This window comes from Quercus lobata, chromosome 5, assembly GCF_001633185.2.
Source record: "Quercus lobata isolate SW786 chromosome 5, ValleyOak3.0 Primary Assembly, whole genome shotgun sequence".
Taxonomy (NCBI): Eukaryota; Viridiplantae; Streptophyta; class Magnoliopsida; order Fagales; family Fagaceae; genus Quercus; species Quercus lobata.
In genome coordinates this window covers 71,057,958-71,076,365 of record NC_044908.1, presented here as the reverse complement: position 1 = coordinate 71,076,365, position 18,408 = coordinate 71,057,958, and the positions used below count along the sequence as shown (strand labels likewise).

At 35.5% G+C, this 18,408-nt stretch overlaps 1 protein-coding gene across 4 annotated transcripts in view; it reads right to left on the bottom strand.

Moving 5' to 3' along the window:
- Positions 1–2,769: 2,769 nt before the first annotated feature.
- Positions 2,770–18,408, bottom strand: part of LOC115991553 (beta-amyrin synthase-like) — a 52,278-nt gene continuing 36,639 nt past the window's right edge. For all 4 annotated transcript variants that reach the window (XM_031115333.1, XM_031115334.1, XM_031115336.1 and 1 more), the window contains 6 exons: positions 7,216–7,272; positions 6,255–6,445; positions 5,999–6,176; positions 3,617–3,697; positions 3,434–3,517; positions 2,770–3,137 (listed from right to left, as the gene is read on the bottom strand). In XM_031115333.1, coding sequence (XP_030971193.1) covers positions 3,015–3,137; positions 3,434–3,517; positions 3,617–3,697; positions 5,999–6,176; positions 6,255–6,445; positions 7,216–7,272 — 714 coding nt within the window. In that variant the 3' untranslated portion in view covers positions 2,770–3,014. The remainder of the gene's footprint in view (positions 3,138–3,433; positions 3,518–3,616; positions 3,698–5,998; positions 6,177–6,254; positions 6,446–7,215; positions 7,273–18,408) is intronic.

Below are 18,408 nucleotides of genomic sequence, written 5' to 3'. Positions count from 1 at the left end.
GAGTTAGTCGCTAGTCATCAAGTCCGGCTATAGCTCAGCCAGTGAGTTGAGGTGGCGAAATGGTGATTTGTGGAGGCAAAGGGTCAAGGCGTGCAGTGTGAAGACCCATGGTGGTGGTGCAAGGGAACTTTTTTTATTAAGATTTTTTTTTTTTTTTAAATTTCTTTCTTTCAAGTAAGAGCAGATCTATATTTGCGAGTCCACGATTCTTACATAGAAGAGGAATACCAATTTAGATGGGATTCTTTTTCCTTATATTACTAATTTGGGGTTTTTTTTTTTTTTTTTTTTTTTTTTTTTTAGGAATTTGTTATATATTTTTTATGCTTGGATTTGGAAAGATTATAGGCCTATGAATTAAGATAGGGGGGACCGGTAACTTAATTTTCCATAAATTTTATTAGTTCTTTCCATTTTATCAATATTATAAATGAGATTTTCGAATAGTCAAAGGGGGTCATGCCCCCCCCCCCCCCCCCCCCCAGCTCTGCTCCTGGGTTTAGGGCATGATGTAGGGATTTCTATGTTCTTTCAATTGATAAATAAATCATAAAATTGAGGACCCAAATTGAAGATTTAAACTCAGTATTTTTGTACTTGATCTTGATTATTAGGATTGATGTAGACACTAAAGGCTTTCCACTATAGACGTTGACCTCTAAGATCATGATACATTTATTTAGTAACTTCGTTCTTTTTCTCTTTATCACATATTCTTCACTATAATTTTATTCTTCATATATTTTATCACACTTCTATAGAAATTTTCATTTGCATTATTATCGTGGCTTTTAACCACATGGTCGTGGGTTCAATATTATGGAGGGTCTGAGGACTAAGGAGGATCAGACCGAGAAATAACTTGCATAGTCTAGGCCCGAAGGGCTAAATAAGCTCCGAAGATTTTGCCCACATGAGGATGGAAATAGAATCAGGACAATTAGTGCCTTGTGAAGGCCTAGTGAGAGGAGAAAGGACAATAATGGGAATAAGGATGGAGGGAGGAAGTTTCCTGAAGGATATACCTACCACCTCCACATTCAATACCCTACACCAACCTTATCAACTGTAATAATGTGGAAATAACCCCTAAACAGTAACTCCATAGCTAGCAACCTTTTCTACCACCTTCAGCATAGTCCTGATGGGACAAGTATCTTGGAAAGTGCCTCTTGACGTACAAGTAGAGGGCTGGGATGCCTTGAAAAAGGATATAAAAGGAAGGGAACCCTCTAGAAGATGAGGATGAATCTTGAAAAAGCCCTTAGAGCAGAAAAAAAAGAAAAAGAGAACTAAGAGTGTTCTAATGTAAATTTGAACTATATTCAATACAAATAATTGACCCTCGGATTTGCCCGAGGTAGACGTTATTCTCAATCGTTGTTTCATTCATAACAATCTGTTACTTAGGCTCCATGGCCTTGAGCTTGGGCTTAGTTTAGAATTGCACTTGGACTTGATTCTCCCTCTCTCTACAAATTCTATTGTTTAGGCTTGATTAAAGTGACAAGGTACCACTGATCTAAGTGGGCTTGGATCTTTATTTTTTGAGTCCTTAAAATTATCATTAGAACATTTGTTGCAAAAATGTATACTTGGTATTAGGAGTGGCCTAGCCATGTAATACATAAATACATAATAAACTATGCACTTAGACAATGTGAGACAATTCCTTTCATTTGCAGACCGTAAATATGTAAATTGACATGGCACATATGTCAATAAACAAGGGATTTAGGTGAAATAGGTATGGAGGAGATATGGGCTGTCGGTGAGGAGGGGAGGTTGGAGCTTGTTAGCATTGGCAACAAGGGGCAGCAAGAAAGGTATGTGGGAGGCAACACCTGGCAAACCAAAGGATGAAGGCCTGGGCTTTGTCAGAGGTGGCATGGGGAGGAGGATTAATGGTGGTGAGGGGTGGGAGTCCAAGGGAGAGGTGGCACGGTGAGGAGGATCAGTGGTGGTAAAGGGTGGATCGGCAGTGAGGGGTTGGAGTCCAAGGGGGAGAGAGAGAGAGAGAGAGCTGAAGTTATGATTTTTGAATTAGATTTTTATTTTTATTTTTATTTTTATTTATTTATTTTTAAGGACCTATTGTGGTGCTTTCTAAGCGTCGTAATAGGTCTAAGTCAGAACAACCCCTATTGTGGCACTTTCAAGTACCATAATAGATCCATTAATTTTTTTTTTTTTTTTTTTAATATTTCAGGCAGTACCTATTGTGGTGCTTTCTAAGGGCCGTAAAAGGTCTAAGTTAGACCAAGACCTATTGTGGCGCTTTCCAAGTGCTGTAATAGGTGGTCTAATTTATTTTTTCCTATAATTCCCTATAGCAGCGCTTTCTAAGCACCGTAATAGGTCCACTATTATTTTTTATTTTTTTTGGGTTGGACCTATTACGGCACTTGGAACTTATAGTAATAGGTCCTTTTTTTAATTTAAAATTTCGGTTGGACCTATATACATGCTTTTCGAACTCCGCAATAGGCCCTATCCACAGAAACATAGCTAAAGACCAATAAAAACGAGGCTATAGACCTCCCCTACAGCAACGCTTTAAAAACGCTGCTATAGGTTAGGGTTTTAAGCCGACTTTGTTAAAAACGCAGTTATAGTTTGGCTATAGCGGCATTTTTTGAAAATGCCACCACAAAAATGCAAATATAGACTTGTTTTTGAGTAGTGCTGTTACCATGTTTGACAATGTGTTCTTCTAAGAGCATCACAAAATCTAACTAAATTTTCACAAATTGATGTCTCAGTTCATCATAGGCAAATACTTTAACATTGTAGACATGGAGGTCTAATATTGGGTACATAGTCCTTAATAATCATTCAACAATAGAATATAATATTGTATGTCTTACTCCAAATTATTCAGGTGGCTGTAATAAACTTTCATACATCAATAGCTGCAAAGAAATGGTCTTGGTGGGCAAGAACTAAGAGAAAAGTAGGTCGTATAGAATAGATAAGGAATTAACAACTCGCTATGCTGCTCTTATAGCGGCTGGTTACATGACTTTTGGTGGCAATGGGGTACACTTGTGGTATTCTGCAAGAGCCCACAATGGGAAGATATTTCGATATGCTGCATAGTGTAACATGCAGTTCTTGAAGAAGACTCCAGTGCTTTCCTGCCATAACATGTGATAAGTGTTTAGAAAGTATTATAAGTAAAATCCAAGCTTAATATGGTACTTCATATTGTTTTAATATTACTTTGTCCCTTTTCTATCCAAATTCTAAAATAGAAAGTCAAGCTTCAATTACTTGGGTTTCTGAGCAAACTACTGGACAGTTTACTAGACAAGGGTAAAATTGTTCTCCGTAGTGCAAAAATGAACTTTGTGTTCATGTCAATTTTCATTTTTCTTGTCAGTACCTTTTTTACTTCTTTTGTTATTTGAAGCTATGAGAAATAAGAAGATACCTGTTGAGGAAAATCTCCATCTTCCATTTGAGAATTGATTATCAACTTTGCCGCGCGGTGAAGCGGTGTCGGGTCTATTTTAGCCTATTACAAGTAAGAAAATATTTATTAGAATTATTCAAGAAAAACATATCATAACACAATATCAATATGTAATGATCTATTTTTGAACAACAGACTAACCTGTCCAGCATGAATAAGACCCATCATTGCCCATGCAGTCTGTACCAAATTTGACCGGTTTCCTTCAAGTGGTACATATTCCTACATAATCAAGTATAGAAAGTTTAATATTTTACTTTCTATCAAATTAAGATATTTGTACTAATATAATAATAATAATAACAACAATGGAACTGTTTGCATTTAATTTTGTAAAATTTTTGTTGCGCTTCCTCATCAGCGACCTTTTACCATTTTTCTTTTATTTATTTATCAATATTTCTTTTGTTTTTTTAAAAAATATATTAAATATAAAAAGTATTAAAATATTAAATTTATAAATCCAATCATTTCATTTTGAAAACTATTGAGTTACTAATTTTACAATTCCGAGCATAAGCAACTTAAACAATCCATTTATCTATGTAGAATTCACCATCTCGCTTAAGTGCTTCACCACAACTCTGTCCTCGGTTGATTTCCGGCCACCAGTTTGGTCATTGGGGCAGGAGTTGTTAGATCCTAGTAGCTGTCTTCTAGCTAGGGACAGAACTAGCTAGATTCGAGCTTAAGGGGAGGGAGAAAGTCTGTCAATTATAAATTAGAACCCCAAATTTTTTTTTTTTTTTTTCTATTTAAGATATTTTAAAATATGTAAATTCATATATCTATTTTTTAAGCCATAAGTTCATATATTTAACTTAATAATACATTGCACAAGACACGTTTAGATTCCTATCACACCTCATTAATATATATATATATATATATATATATATAAAGGTAGGAAAAAGAAAGACATGGAGAAGTGAATCCTACGTGTAGATCTTGTAGATGACTCTTGGACAAAACAAAATAGTAAAAATCCCATATGTGTGTTAAGTAAAGCTGGAGACACATAAAGTCCCACAACTTTTACCGCAGCTGGCCATGTGGGGAGAAAATTGGCCTCTGCTCTTTTTAAAAAAACAATCCAGGGTTTTGTCCCATTTCCCAACTCGATTTTCTCAAAATTGAGTTTTAATATAAAACTCGATTTGTAGAAAATCGAGTATGGGGCGATCAAACTTAAAAATTAAAAATTAAAAAAAAAAAATTGCATGGAACTCAAGTTCTATAAAAAAAGGCCACTATAGGCCTCCATGAAACGCAACTATAGGTAAAACTTAAAAAGAAAAAAAAAAAAAAAAAACAAAAAAATTGCATGGAACTCGAGTTCATGGAGCTCGAGTTCCATAAAAAATGCTAGTATAGGTATTTAAAACACCACTATAAAGCTCCCTATGGAGCGATCGGACTTAAGAAAAAAACTTGCATGTTTTAAAACCCCACTATAGGCCTTTAAAACGCCACTATAGGGCTTTAAAAAATTGCATAGCTCGAGTTCTAGTAATTTTTTTTATTTTTTTTTTATTTTCAGCTTGTTATAACTCGATTGTCCAAAAATCGAATTTCAAAAGAGGGACATTTCCCTAATTAGTTTGGGAAGGGGGTAAAACGCTGGATTGTTTTTTTAAAAATGGCAGAGGCTAATTTTCTCCCGTCATGTGGTGAGTTGTGAATGGTAAAGGTCAAATGGTGGATCCACACCTCCATGGCTTACAATTTGCCATATGGCTAGTTGTAACAAAAGTTATGAGAGTTTGTATGTCCCTAGCATTACTCAATCGTGTTTTACATTTTTGAACAAAAGCTTAAAAGTAGATATAGGGAAGGCAAAAAACCTTTGAAGAAAACAAAGAGACAATGTGTTGGTGGAGAATTCGTAGCAGAAGAAAGAAGAAAATAATAGAGGAGGATTGCAGCGAGGTGGTGGAGAAATCGAACCCAAAGAAGAAGAAGAAAATAGAGGAGGATTTCTGCTATTCAAATATCAAACATCAACCATTACAATATGATAGTGCAAACAAGAAGAAGCACAAGGATTCAGATAAAAAATTTTGGGCTGATTTGATATGGGAGGCAAAGTTGCATGCGAATATCTAACTTGACGCATATAACTACAATTTTTTATTTTTTTTTATTTTTTTTTATTCCTTATGGTCAGGAAGCGCCCCCACATGGTTCCGTCCTTGCTTCTAGCATTCATCCATGATCCATCGACAACCGTACATAGGATTATCCTAGTGTAAGTTATAATATATATATATATATATGCACACACCTTGCATAGGTTTTATTGTAATAGTAAAGTTGTAATCACGGAAAGGCTTTCAGCTGTGAACCTATGTTGTCAGGCTAAAATGTGAACCATGATAATTCCTTTCATGCTTTTGATATCTTTCATTCTACATGTATTATTTTAGTTTCATATTTATAATTTAACATATATAATGAAAGATATTAATTATTGGAAGATGAAGAATAAAAAGGCTTACAACATAATCCATTTTGAAACACTACCTTGTTTGGGCATGAAAGATAGCTCTCTCCCCAACCACCATTATTTTTTTGTGTTCTGAGTAGAAAGTCAACTGCTTTGCGCACATTTGGACAATTGTGGTAAGTCTTACCAACTGCAGCCAATCCACCTAGTGCAAACCATGTACCATAGATAAAACAAATTCCCCAACTTCCATACCTGTGGCAAAGATTCATCATGTAATTAATTTGTAATAATTCAAACATATCTAGTGAATTAGTAGACGATCGAACATACCATGAACCATCAGGCAGTTGTGTGTTTTCAATGTAGCTAATACCATTTCGAATGGAACTATCAATCTCTTCCATCCTATGCCCTGGGTGCAACTTCTTAAACAAAACCAAAGCTTGGATTGTTGATGCAGTGCACTCAACATACTCATGCTCAACAACAATATCCTCCAAGAATTCTATGGGATTAAGTAGCTGAGAGAGGGAAAAAGAATAGTAGAGAGAGTAAAACTTCCACAAATATATATTACCACAAAAACCTAGGCTTATTGCCAAAATTTTTGGGTTAGCTGTGGATCCATAATAGACTAGTCAAGATCACCACATATATTCTCTTCTGCCATTCTATTCTTCATACTTTATAGTATTTTTTTTTTAATTGACATGTTGAGTTTTACTACTTCTATTTGTTAGTTTAGTGTTGGAAAATCCATGACAATATGATGACTATTTCAGTACTCTCTGAAATCTCGACTACATCTTGATTGATCGACATATGCCTATTGATTGATTTCGATTGGATGAAAATTCGATTAGGAATTTTGATTCTCTTGAAGGCCCATTAAGTTGTACCATTTAATTCTAAATAGTAAAAACTTTCTTGGGGTAGATGATACCCTTGGTGTGTGTGTGTGTGTTTTTTTTTTTTTGTTTCATTTGGATTTGTCCATAGGTTTTTCATTAATTATCATAATTGGTTAATCTAATAATTTGGGTTAAGTTTGTTACAAAAATGCTACCCATTTTGTTCTTTCGACTTCAATCAATCTACTTTTTCTCATTGGTCCATTAATCACTTTCTTTTGAATATTACCAAACCACGTTAAGTGACTCTCTAACATCCTTCACCAATGGGCCCACTCTACTGATGAAAAGTTATTAAGTGTCAATTTATTGACATAGATAATTTAAAAGTATTTCCAAAAGAATATTTCGACATGATTCCAATACGTTAAGGTACTAACGTCTAACCAATCCCCGGCTCTTGCAGGCTCCCAGGCTGGCAAACCACCATTTTTACTCTGCATGACATGAACATAGCGAAATACTAAGAAAGAAACAAGCCATCCAAAATAAATAAATAAAACAAAAGACAAATGTTATACAAAGTTCCTTCAGAGTGAGTTTCACAATTCTATGAGTGTAAATTATTTTTTATAACAGTAGCAAATAGTGAAAGCTAAAGACAATTTTGGATAAGAAGCTTTAAGAAAAAAAAAAATCCCTCAAGATTTGGATAAGTAATTTCTTGTTATTGACTGAAAGTTCAATTAGTGTATAAAACACTATGAACATTTAGAACCTCAATTTACAAATTACCAATTCAAACTTAATGTCAAACAATTAATGTGCGGAATATGAACATAAGCTTAAAACAAAATTGATAAACAATCTAAACCAAATAAAATCACATCCACAGCAGAAATTAAATGGACAAGATTAAGGGAAGAGAGATGCAAACACAAGGACAACACACGATGTGTTATCGAAGAGGAAACCAAAGCCCTCGACGTAAAACTTCTTCGCCACCCTCCAAGTGGTAAACAATCCACTTAAGAATGTAGTTGGGATATATGAACAGCAGAAGACCCTCCAAGCCTAATCTACCCAATGTACCTAAGCCCTCCAAGCTCCTATTCCAACGAGGTTATGCCGAACCTATTTCTTCTCTAGCTTACCGAATTTTTCTACTTGACCATAACATCAACCAATATGAAATTGGTCCCTTCTTAACTACTTCTCAAACACCATATGGCCTTCTCACAAATATGGGTATGGTGAGAAAAGGTTTTGGTAATGTACCTCTCAAGGATTTGACAATGGAGAGGAAGAGTGTAGAGGAATTTGAAGAGTCTCTATGTGAAGATTAGGGATGAATCAATCTTGTTTTTCTCTCTCAAAATTCTCTCTAGAAGCTCTCTAAATTTCGTGGGTATAAGGGTCTATATATAGTAGGGTGAGAAAGGAATGCGAAGAGTTAATTTTTCCCAATCAGGGTGGTCTGGCGACTTGGCCTCACGACTGGACTGAGTCGCGAGTTCCAGTCGCGAGCTAATAGTCTGACCAACCTAGGACTTTGGTCTTGTAGTGCAACAACTGGCATGACTCTTAAGCTCCCCTGCATACTTCACACGTGTGTTGTAGTTGGCGGCTTGCCAGTTGCAAGTCAGCCGCGAGTCCCAGCAGCGAGTCTTTGCATCCTTGCACAATCTTGAGCATTTCTTCACACTCACTTACTCACTATCCTTACATGATTCACACCTAAATACAGGGTTACTAATTGCTAAAATACAAGCAAATTTGGCACGGAATAAAGCCAACAAGATGGTTGATAAAATTCAACCTTACAATCTCCCCCTTTGGCTATTCTGTGACAAAACCCTAAAACAAACTCTAGACTTAATATGTGAGTAGGGAATAGTTGAACAAAATTCACTCACACCTAACTCTAGAATCTGATAAGCTCTTGAATCATATGAACAAGAGTCTCCTGAAACATAACAACACAGTATGATCATTGTATGTAGAAAAACTTGTAATTGCATATGAGGAAAGCACAATGCGATAAAGCAAAATGGAATGAGAAGTAAACCATGGCTTGACCAAACAGACAATCACTATAAAATAATGACCACAATGCTCATTCACACTTGGAATGAACATTCAGACATACAAGCCAATAAACTTAATGCAAATCACTTACATGCCCAACACTCAACCAATGCATAATACATAAAGTATGTGCATCTAGGAGCAAAATCCTACTAGGGCACAAGAGTGAGAGTACTAAAAGAAAATGTATAACATTTAGCTAGAAGTACTAGGCAACAAAACACAAAGGCTGCATAAGCATGGTACAAACCATAAAAGCCTACAAAATACATGGAAACAAACCCTAAAAGCTTACAAAAGCAACATGGGTACAAATCACAAAATACTAAATATAAACTTAAACAATATAAACTAAAAATGCTTAAAGTTTTTCCCCTTCAAAATGATGAGAAGCTGTGATGCACCTGGAACATATATACTTGTAACCTAAAACACTTGCACAAAACACATTAGACTCTCAAGGTAAATCAAGTGATAAAAGGACAAGTATAATGTAACATGTAAATTGCAATCAAGTAAACATGATGTGAAACATGTGAGCAACTTGATCATACACCAAAACAGTCATATAGAAATGACTACAATGATCACATAGCAAAGCAATTGATCATCCGAACATGCATTCAGTGAAGCACAATAGCATAAGAAAGTATGCAAGTCCAATACACAAGCACGATACAATACAAGAAAACAAACATAAAGAGAAACAAACAAAATAAAGTTTTATTGTTAACTCAATGTCTTCTCCCCCTTGGTATATGCAACTCCCCTTACAAATGTGCATGAGAAATAGAATTTCTCCCCCTAAGGATGTGCACAAGAGTCATATAGAAATAGCAAAAACACTCTGGTATACTATCTAGAGTATACTCTCTCCCTTTTTGTCAGGAATAGGCAAAGGGTCCAGGAGAAAAGATGGCAAGAGATGAAGGTATGAACAATGATAATGATGCATGAGGGGTGCGAGATGAATAAGAAAATGAAGCACAAACCTAAGATAAAATAAAATGCTACAAAGCATAAGGTAAACATGACATGCTAGGATGAAGAAGCAAGGTATAGACCAATGCATGACAAGGGTAGCAAAGGTGTGTGCATGAGGTGGCTATGTGTAATGCATGACCAATGCATGGAAAAAGCACTTGTGGGGCAAAGTGTGTTAAATACACAACCAATAAACCAAACATGTTCCTAATGAGGAAACATGAGAAACCCCAAAGTTTGGTACTCATTGGAGTCCAAAACGAGCGAGAAAATGCCTAAGAGGCATTTTATCAAACACTTGGCATACACACTATGAACAACAATGTAAAACAATGCATGAACATCATGAAATCCACCCTTAATACATGTTCTTTTTGCCACAAGGGGCCAACATCAAAAACAAATCATCAAAAGAGACCAATCCCATACAAGAATTTGACAAAAAATAAGTTTTCCCAACCCTTATGATGAAAATCCTAACCAAGAGTATAAAACTCTCCAAAACATAATCTATGGATCAAAATTAATGAAAAGAGTTTATAATTACCTTAGAGATGTTAATGAAATGAAAAACCATTCAAATTGATTGGGTTTAGATGTAAAAATATTGAAAGAGGGGTTTAAAAGAGGATGGGAGAGGTTTAAAACAGGTTTCCCACGAAAAAGCTCTTTAAAAAGCTGATTCTGGGCATTTTGCGACTGGGCGAGTCCCCAGGATCAATCGTGAAAATTTTCGCGAGTTGCGGGTGAGTCGCCAAAACTTCTGGATGAACTCACAACTGGGGTTTCGCGACTGGCGAGTCGCCAGCTGAGTCGCAAAAAACTCTGACACCAGTTTTTCAACATAGAACATGTTTAAACAATGAAAAACAAAGCACTAAACATGAACACAAAGAGTGAAAAATCACTTCCAAAAACATATAAAATGATCAAAAATCTTTTTGGATTGATCCATACATAGTTGAGCACATACACATATCACATTTAAACAAGTACAATCAAATAAATGAATAAGGCATTCATTGAACATTAGGCATGTGTGTTGTGTGTGTGTATCAATTGTGGAATAGTCCTTAGTCTAGAATGAAGCTTCAATGATCAATTCAATCAAGCCATACACAACTAGTACTAAAACAAGTGGTCTATCTCTATACGTTTTTAGACCCCTTAAAACACAACCAGATTAACCTAGTTAATTAGCCAAGTGATTACTTAGTCAAATTAATCAGATCTAGATTAATACACATATATCATATCGTTGTAAAGTATGGAAAATAAAGAACACAATGATATGATAATCCAGGAAACCAAACCGATAAAAACCTGGGGAGGATTTAACCTAACTATCTTCAAGGTAAACCATAATCCACTATGAAAAAATCGAAGTTTTACAATAGGATTTAGACCACTAACATCCTATTACTACCCACCAGTAGAAACTTACTGACACGACCATGTGCAAGTTCTGAGACCACGGACTCCTTCTTTCTTGGATTCTTCAGCAAGTACAAGCACACCCACTTGTGTTTCTTTAAGTTCTTATGGTAGCAACTGAATGATCATCAAGTTCTTGAACGAATCTCCTCTTGATAATCCTAAGTTTGTGTAAAGGAAAGCTCTTCACAGATCTCACAAGAGATTTACACAAACAGCAATACGAGCAATACTAAAACGTGGCTAGGGTTTGCCTTATATACCTACGGCAAAAACAAAAAACCCTAAACGTTTTAAGTGAACTAGAGCTGAGTTGGAATTCTACAGAAAAACGCATTTTGCCCGAATTTCGATTGATCGAGCCTAAGCTTTGATTGATCGAACCCGGCTGAATTGCACTTTTAATTCTGCATTAATTTAAATCCAACTTTACATAAGTGACACAACTTTGAGCAAGTCTAAACACGACTAAACATCTTGTTTTGATCATGGTTTGCCAACAATACACATTAAAGTTCTAAATACATAAAATCCTAAGTCTTTAGAACCTAAAAAACTCCACTTTTGGCAATCTGTGACAAAACACAACTAAAAGCTCAAAGATTACAAAGAAAAGCCCTTTACAAAAAATGCTCATAAAAACAAATCCAATCCTAACTACTATCCATCAGTTGCAAGTATAGACATCAGCTCAATTGAATCAGCCTGTATATTTCCTAAAACACTAAACAACATGCATAACCGCATGTGTGGAAAATACAAGTGAATTCTTGATTTTACTTAACACAAAATAAAGACATATATCAATAAATAACTCATAAATATAAATCAATAAGCAGTGAAACAAGAAACATATAAAACAATAAAAGTATCTCCCCCTATCATGAATAGCCCAACAAACAAGAAAAACTAAAAAGGTAAATACAAAGTGAAGCACCTAGATACAATCTAATCTCCACAAACTCCAAAAAAAAAAAAACTCTCCCCCTGAAAACAAAAACCTCTACAAGTGTCTCAAAATCCTAAAAGTACTCCCGCTTTTTGTGACGGAATGCCAAAGGGCAATCAAAAACCATCATCAAAAGGAGGTGGCAGTGAGGATTGTTGAAACTATGCCAACTCTGTGTGCAAAGCATGGATCTCATCGAGCATGTCCACCGAAATCTGTCCATGAGCCGCCTGAATGGTCAAGACATGATCCAACGTACGTCGAATGTCTGAATCACCCGAAGTAGTCGATGAAGGAACATCAGCATCAGCAGCAACAACACTAGACGCCTCAGCTGTATCAGCACCTGTAGAAGAGGGAGGAGGTGGAACAGCACCAGATGACACACCTCTAGGACGCGTAGAGCCAACTCTCAAGTGAACAGCCCTCTGCCTAAGGAAGGTGGCACCTATGGGAGCTATGACATGAACGGGCTCACCGGCAGGGAAATCAGCTAAACCGAGAAACAACAAAATCCTATGAATGACAATAGGATGGATAAGAGCATGAGCTACGACAGAACTCCTATGAACTTCGTTCAAAGAACGAAGAAATAGATGAGGAAAGCTGATAGACGCACCGGAAACAAAGGAGTACAAAAACACACATCGCTCAAGAGGGATGGTGTGGAGATGAGAAATAGGCCACAAAGAATGACACGCTATCCTAAAGAAAAGATAGGCAGTCTCAGTAAGCTCAGCAGACGTGATCCGAGGATCAGAACCCCATTGGATAGAAGACCTAGTGATGTAAGACATAACATCATTTAGGGGTGGAGACTCTTCATAAGGAAAGATAGGCTCCCTAACAACCAGAACCCTAAGAGCTTCAGCCACTATCTGAGGGGTAATGGTGAACTCAACACCTCGTATCCAACTCCTAACTAGGATGTTGGAATCATAGACATGGCAAGAGAGATTCGAGAAGAACTCTCTAATTAGGGCAGTCGGGGGTGGACGATCTACCTCTAACAAAGGAAACCAACCTCTACTCTCAAGGTTTGCCCTAATGGCAGGATCAACCTCATCTAACACAACAAAACGCTCAGCCCAAATTTTTCTCTTACAGTTCAGTTTCTCATTGACCTATCTACTTTTGTCATTCCTGAACAACTCACTCCTAGAGGGAGACTCAGAGGAAGTGGAAGGGGTCCTATGGGCTCTAGTTTTCCTAGGCATGTTGCTAAGATAAGGACAAAGACACAAAGTAGAACAAAACAAGAAAAACAACAATAACAAAAAAACCAAGGGTAGACTGCAAGTTAGCACAAAACAATATAGAACACAAAATCTATATGATGCTTGAACAGTTAAATGTCATGATGCATGCTCTAATGCAATGAAATTAAGTTCAAATTAAGTTCAAATTCACAAAATTGACTTGAGCATAGAGTTTCTAACAAAAAAACCCCAAAAATTTGGAAAACCACTTGTTCAATTTGCAAAAAATTGACCAATTGATCATCACACAAGATAGATTACATAAAATAATGATCAATTACATCAATTCAACAAGCCAATTTCATCAATTAAAACCAATTTGAACAAAATCCCCAAATTCGGATAAATACAAGCCCTAGAATTTTCAATTTCTCACAAAACACTAAATTGATCAAATTAAACATCATAGATCATGATTATAACATTATAGGAACAAAATCCAATGATCAATTTCAGAAAAAGTGGCTTGAATCATCAAAAATCCCAAAATTAAAAAGTTCCAAAAAACCCAATGAAATGCATGAAAACATGAAAATAAATTCAAAAGGAAGGGTATAATGGACTTACCGACTTATAGAAAGGAAAACCTTGCAAAAAAATCTGGAGGAAAATGATAAAAAATTTGATGGTGAGCCTTGTCCAATTCGGAGAGAGAGAAAAGTTTGAAAAACTTTTTGAAAAGTAAGTTTGAACAAGTCAAACTCTGTTTTAAAAAAAAAAAACCTGATTCACAATTTTCGATTGATCGAAATAGACAGAGGCTCCTTTTTTTTTTTTTTTTTTTTAATTTTAAAACAATTTAGATTGATCGAAAAATAGATTGGATCAATCAAAACAGACAGAGGCTCACAAAATTTTGAGAAAAAACACAGTTTTTGAAAAAACAAAGACACATTTTAGAAACACCTCAAAGCATTGAAATTGATAAATAAAATGCATGAGTATGTGATGAAATGTTGTGTCAAAAACAAAGTTTTAAATCCAGTTTTCCCAAAATTAAGATTATCAAACGTTCTCCATAAATTCTCAAGCATCAAATCTGTTTTGCATAAAAACTCAAAGTATTTGCAAACTTGGTTGGTCAGACCAAAGACACACACAATAACATGTACAATTTTTAGCAAAGAGTAACTTGTGTAGTGTGTGCAGTTAGCAAAAACTTGAGATACATGTGAGGTGATATGGAAATAGAAATCAATTTCAAAGTCTACAAAATTCATCACAAAGGATTTGAAAGAGACTTTTACCAAAAGAGTTACATCATATAACTCCCACATCTCCTAGATCATAAGCTTGCAATCATGTAAGTTTCTTAATTTTACCTCATATTGTACACACAAAATTTAATTATTCAAAAACTTATTAAAATAGCCAGGATGTACACACCAATTTTAGTAATTATTTGATTTGGCTTTAAGTCCAATAATGTACATACCAAATTTTAGCATTTAAAACGAGGCTACACCTTATGATCTTTTTGTGCATGTGCTACACTTTCTCGAGTACAAAATCTTATGATATGCACTAAGGTGTTCATGATTGGCTAGTGAACAGTGGTGAGATGGTTATTTATGCCTTTCTCCCAAGGTTCAAGTCCGACAGTCAAAGACATGTGACTTTAAGATCAAGACAAAGTGATCAAAAATATAAACATCTTTCCTACACAACATGCACTACAAAGCTTCAACTACTAAAGTGTAATAAGTAAGCCCATTAAAGCTAAACAAGGGACAAATGACATGTTATGTGGAAATAAATTGACCAACCTTGTTTTCAAAAAACCAAGAAAATAGTGCAAAACACAATTTGCTTCCTTTTTCTCCTTTTTTTTTATTTTTATTTTTATTTATTTTATATATTATAAATTTTGGAAAAAAATAAACAAAAACAACCTAGAATGAAATGCATGAATGTTATGCAATGCATATCCTAGAAACAAAGAAAACAAAAACCAAAGAACAATGGTCACAAAGAATAGCAATGAAGCACAAGGACCATGTCAGAAGGACTCAATGAGATTGAGCTTTTTGCATCCAAAACATTTTAGATGCACTACGAGCATTGGAGTTTTTATTCACATGAGAATGATTTCCAACTCTAGGATTGGAATAAAGGTTTAGAGCCTTTACCAATTCACCAATGAGTACCATAGGATCTTGTGCTTAAGGCACAGGTACTTTTGGTTTGTTTGCTCTCTTAGCAGTTTGCAGCTTGTAACAGTTTGGACGAATATGTCCAGAATTTCCACAAAAATGACAAACCCATATAGGCTTATCATGTGAATTGTCCTTAGAAAGGGTAGACTTCTTAGATTTGGACTCTTTAAGATCAACCCTAATCTTCCTAGGAGGTGTAACTTCTAAGGGTTTGACAACCTCACTCACAACCTCACTCACTAGGGGTTTAGAAGAAGATGAAGGAACAAAGATAGTGGAATTTGGTGCAGACAGATTGATGCTTTCTATAAAACCTAACCTAGTTTTGTCAGAATGAGACTTTTGAACACTAAGCATATGATTAAGTTTGGAATTAGCAGACCTATTAGATTGTTCTCTAGCAACAGAAAGCTCATGTTCCAAATTCTTAACTTTTTCAAGTAAAAGCATGTTCTCAGTCTTCACATTATTCAAAAGATCAGTAGCATCAAACAATTTAACAAGCAAATTTTTCTTATTAAGCTCAAGAGATGCAGTTTTCTTCAAGCCAAATTCAACATTCATAGCATCTTTTGCAGCAACTTTGCAAAGTTTATTGTAGGCTTCTTGAAGATCTGCATCCTCAAAGAGTTCCCCATCAGAAGGGTTCTCTTCAGTAGATACACTTTCATTGACTACAGCTGTAGCAGTGAAAGCAATGAAATTTCCATCCTTGTCACAACTAGACTCATCATTAGAAACTTCACCATCACTAAGGGTTACAGCCATAGCCTTACCCTTAGACTTCGAGTAAGTAGAACATTCAGATTTCATGTGACCATACCCTTGACATCCAAAACAATGAGGACCCATAGAATTATTAGAAGATTGACCTACTTTTTCTTTAGGTTTATCAGTGTTGCTAACCTTAGTGGGATAATTCTTCCTAAAGTTTTTAGGTTCAGCAATGTTCTTATCTCTTGCCCTTCTGTTGTTGTTTCTAAGGAAATTCCTAAAGTTCTTAGCAAGGTAAGCAATCTCTGTAGTAGAGAGCTCATCATCAAATCCACCAACATCAACATCAACATCATCAATTGACTTAAAAGCCATTGATTTGGATTTGCTAGTCTTAGGTAGGTCCAACTCATAGGATTGAAGAGATCCTACAAGTTCATCGATAGGGATGGAGTCCACATCCTTGCTCTCAGTGATGGCAGTCACCTTGGGTCTAAAATCTTCAGTCAAAGATCTAAGAATCTTCCTAACAATTTTAGGTTGATCATAGATTTCACCTAAGTTATATGCAGAATTAACAATATCATTAAGTTTAGCATAGAATTCATCAAAAAATTCATCATCAGACATCTTAATGCTTTCAAATTTAGAAGTTAACTGTTGCAATTTATTGATTTTGATAGCTTTTGTGCCTTCATGCACAGTCTAGAGGATATTCCAAGCAGTGTGAGCAATCTCAACATTAGAGATTCTCTTAAATTCCTCCATAGAAACAACATTAAAGATAGCATTCATAGCTTTCCTATTGAACGCGGCTACTTCTTTTTGAGAAGTTTGCCACTAACTAACAGGAGTAGTGAGCTTCTCCCATCCATATTCGACGGAGTTGCAGACTCTTTCATCAATTGATTTTAGGAATGTTTTTATCCTTACTTTCCAATAGGCATAATTATTCCCATCAAAGTGAGGAGGAATAACAAGAGAATGTCCGTGTTCCATGACAACAGGGGTCAAGGATTAGCTCAAAGATCAAAAGATCAATAGCAAGAGAGCAACCCGCTCTGATACCACTTGTACATTTTTAGACCCCTTAAAACACAACCAGATTAACCTATTTAATTAGCCAAGTGATTACTTAGTCAAATTAATCAGATCTAGGTTAACACACATATATCATATCATTGTAAAGTGCGGAAAATTAAGAACACTACGATATGATAACCCAAGAAACCAAACCGGGAAAAAACTTGGGAGGATATAACCTAACTATCCTCAAGGTAAACCTGATTCTACTATGAAAGAATCGAAGTTTTACAATAGGACTTAGACCACTAACATCCTATTGCTACCCACCAGTACAAACTTACTGACATGACCACGTGCAAGCTCTGAGACCACGGACTTCTTCTTTCTTGGATTCTCCAGCAAGTACAAGCACACCCGCTTGTGTTTCTTTAAGTTCTTATGGCAGCAAATGAATGATCATCAAGTTCTTGAACGAATCTCCTCACAGAACTCACAAGAGATTTACACAAACAGCAATATGAGCAACACTAAAATATGGTTAGGGTTTGCCTTATATACCTAGGGCAAAAACACAAAACCCTAAACGTTTTAAATGAACTAAGGCTGAGTTGGAATTCTGCAAAAAAACGTATTCTGCTCGAATTTCGATTGATCGAGCCTAAGCTTCAATCGATCGAACCAGGCCGAATTGCACTTTTAATTCTGCATCAACTTAAATCCAACTTTACATAATTGACACAACTTTGAGCAAGTCTAAACACGACTGAATATCTTGTTTTGATCATGGTTTTCCAACAATACACATTAGAGTTCTAAATACATAAGATCCTAAATCTTTAGAACCTAACAATCTCAATTATAGAAATGAACATATATGACCTCCCACAAGCAAATGATTACATATCTTTGAAACTTTTCATTTTGCTTCTTTACAATTCATAACATTTGATCATTTTGAATCAATACATCTCATTTTGAGATTGATGCCTGAAATTTTTGGTATTTCAATTTGATGAACAAGCC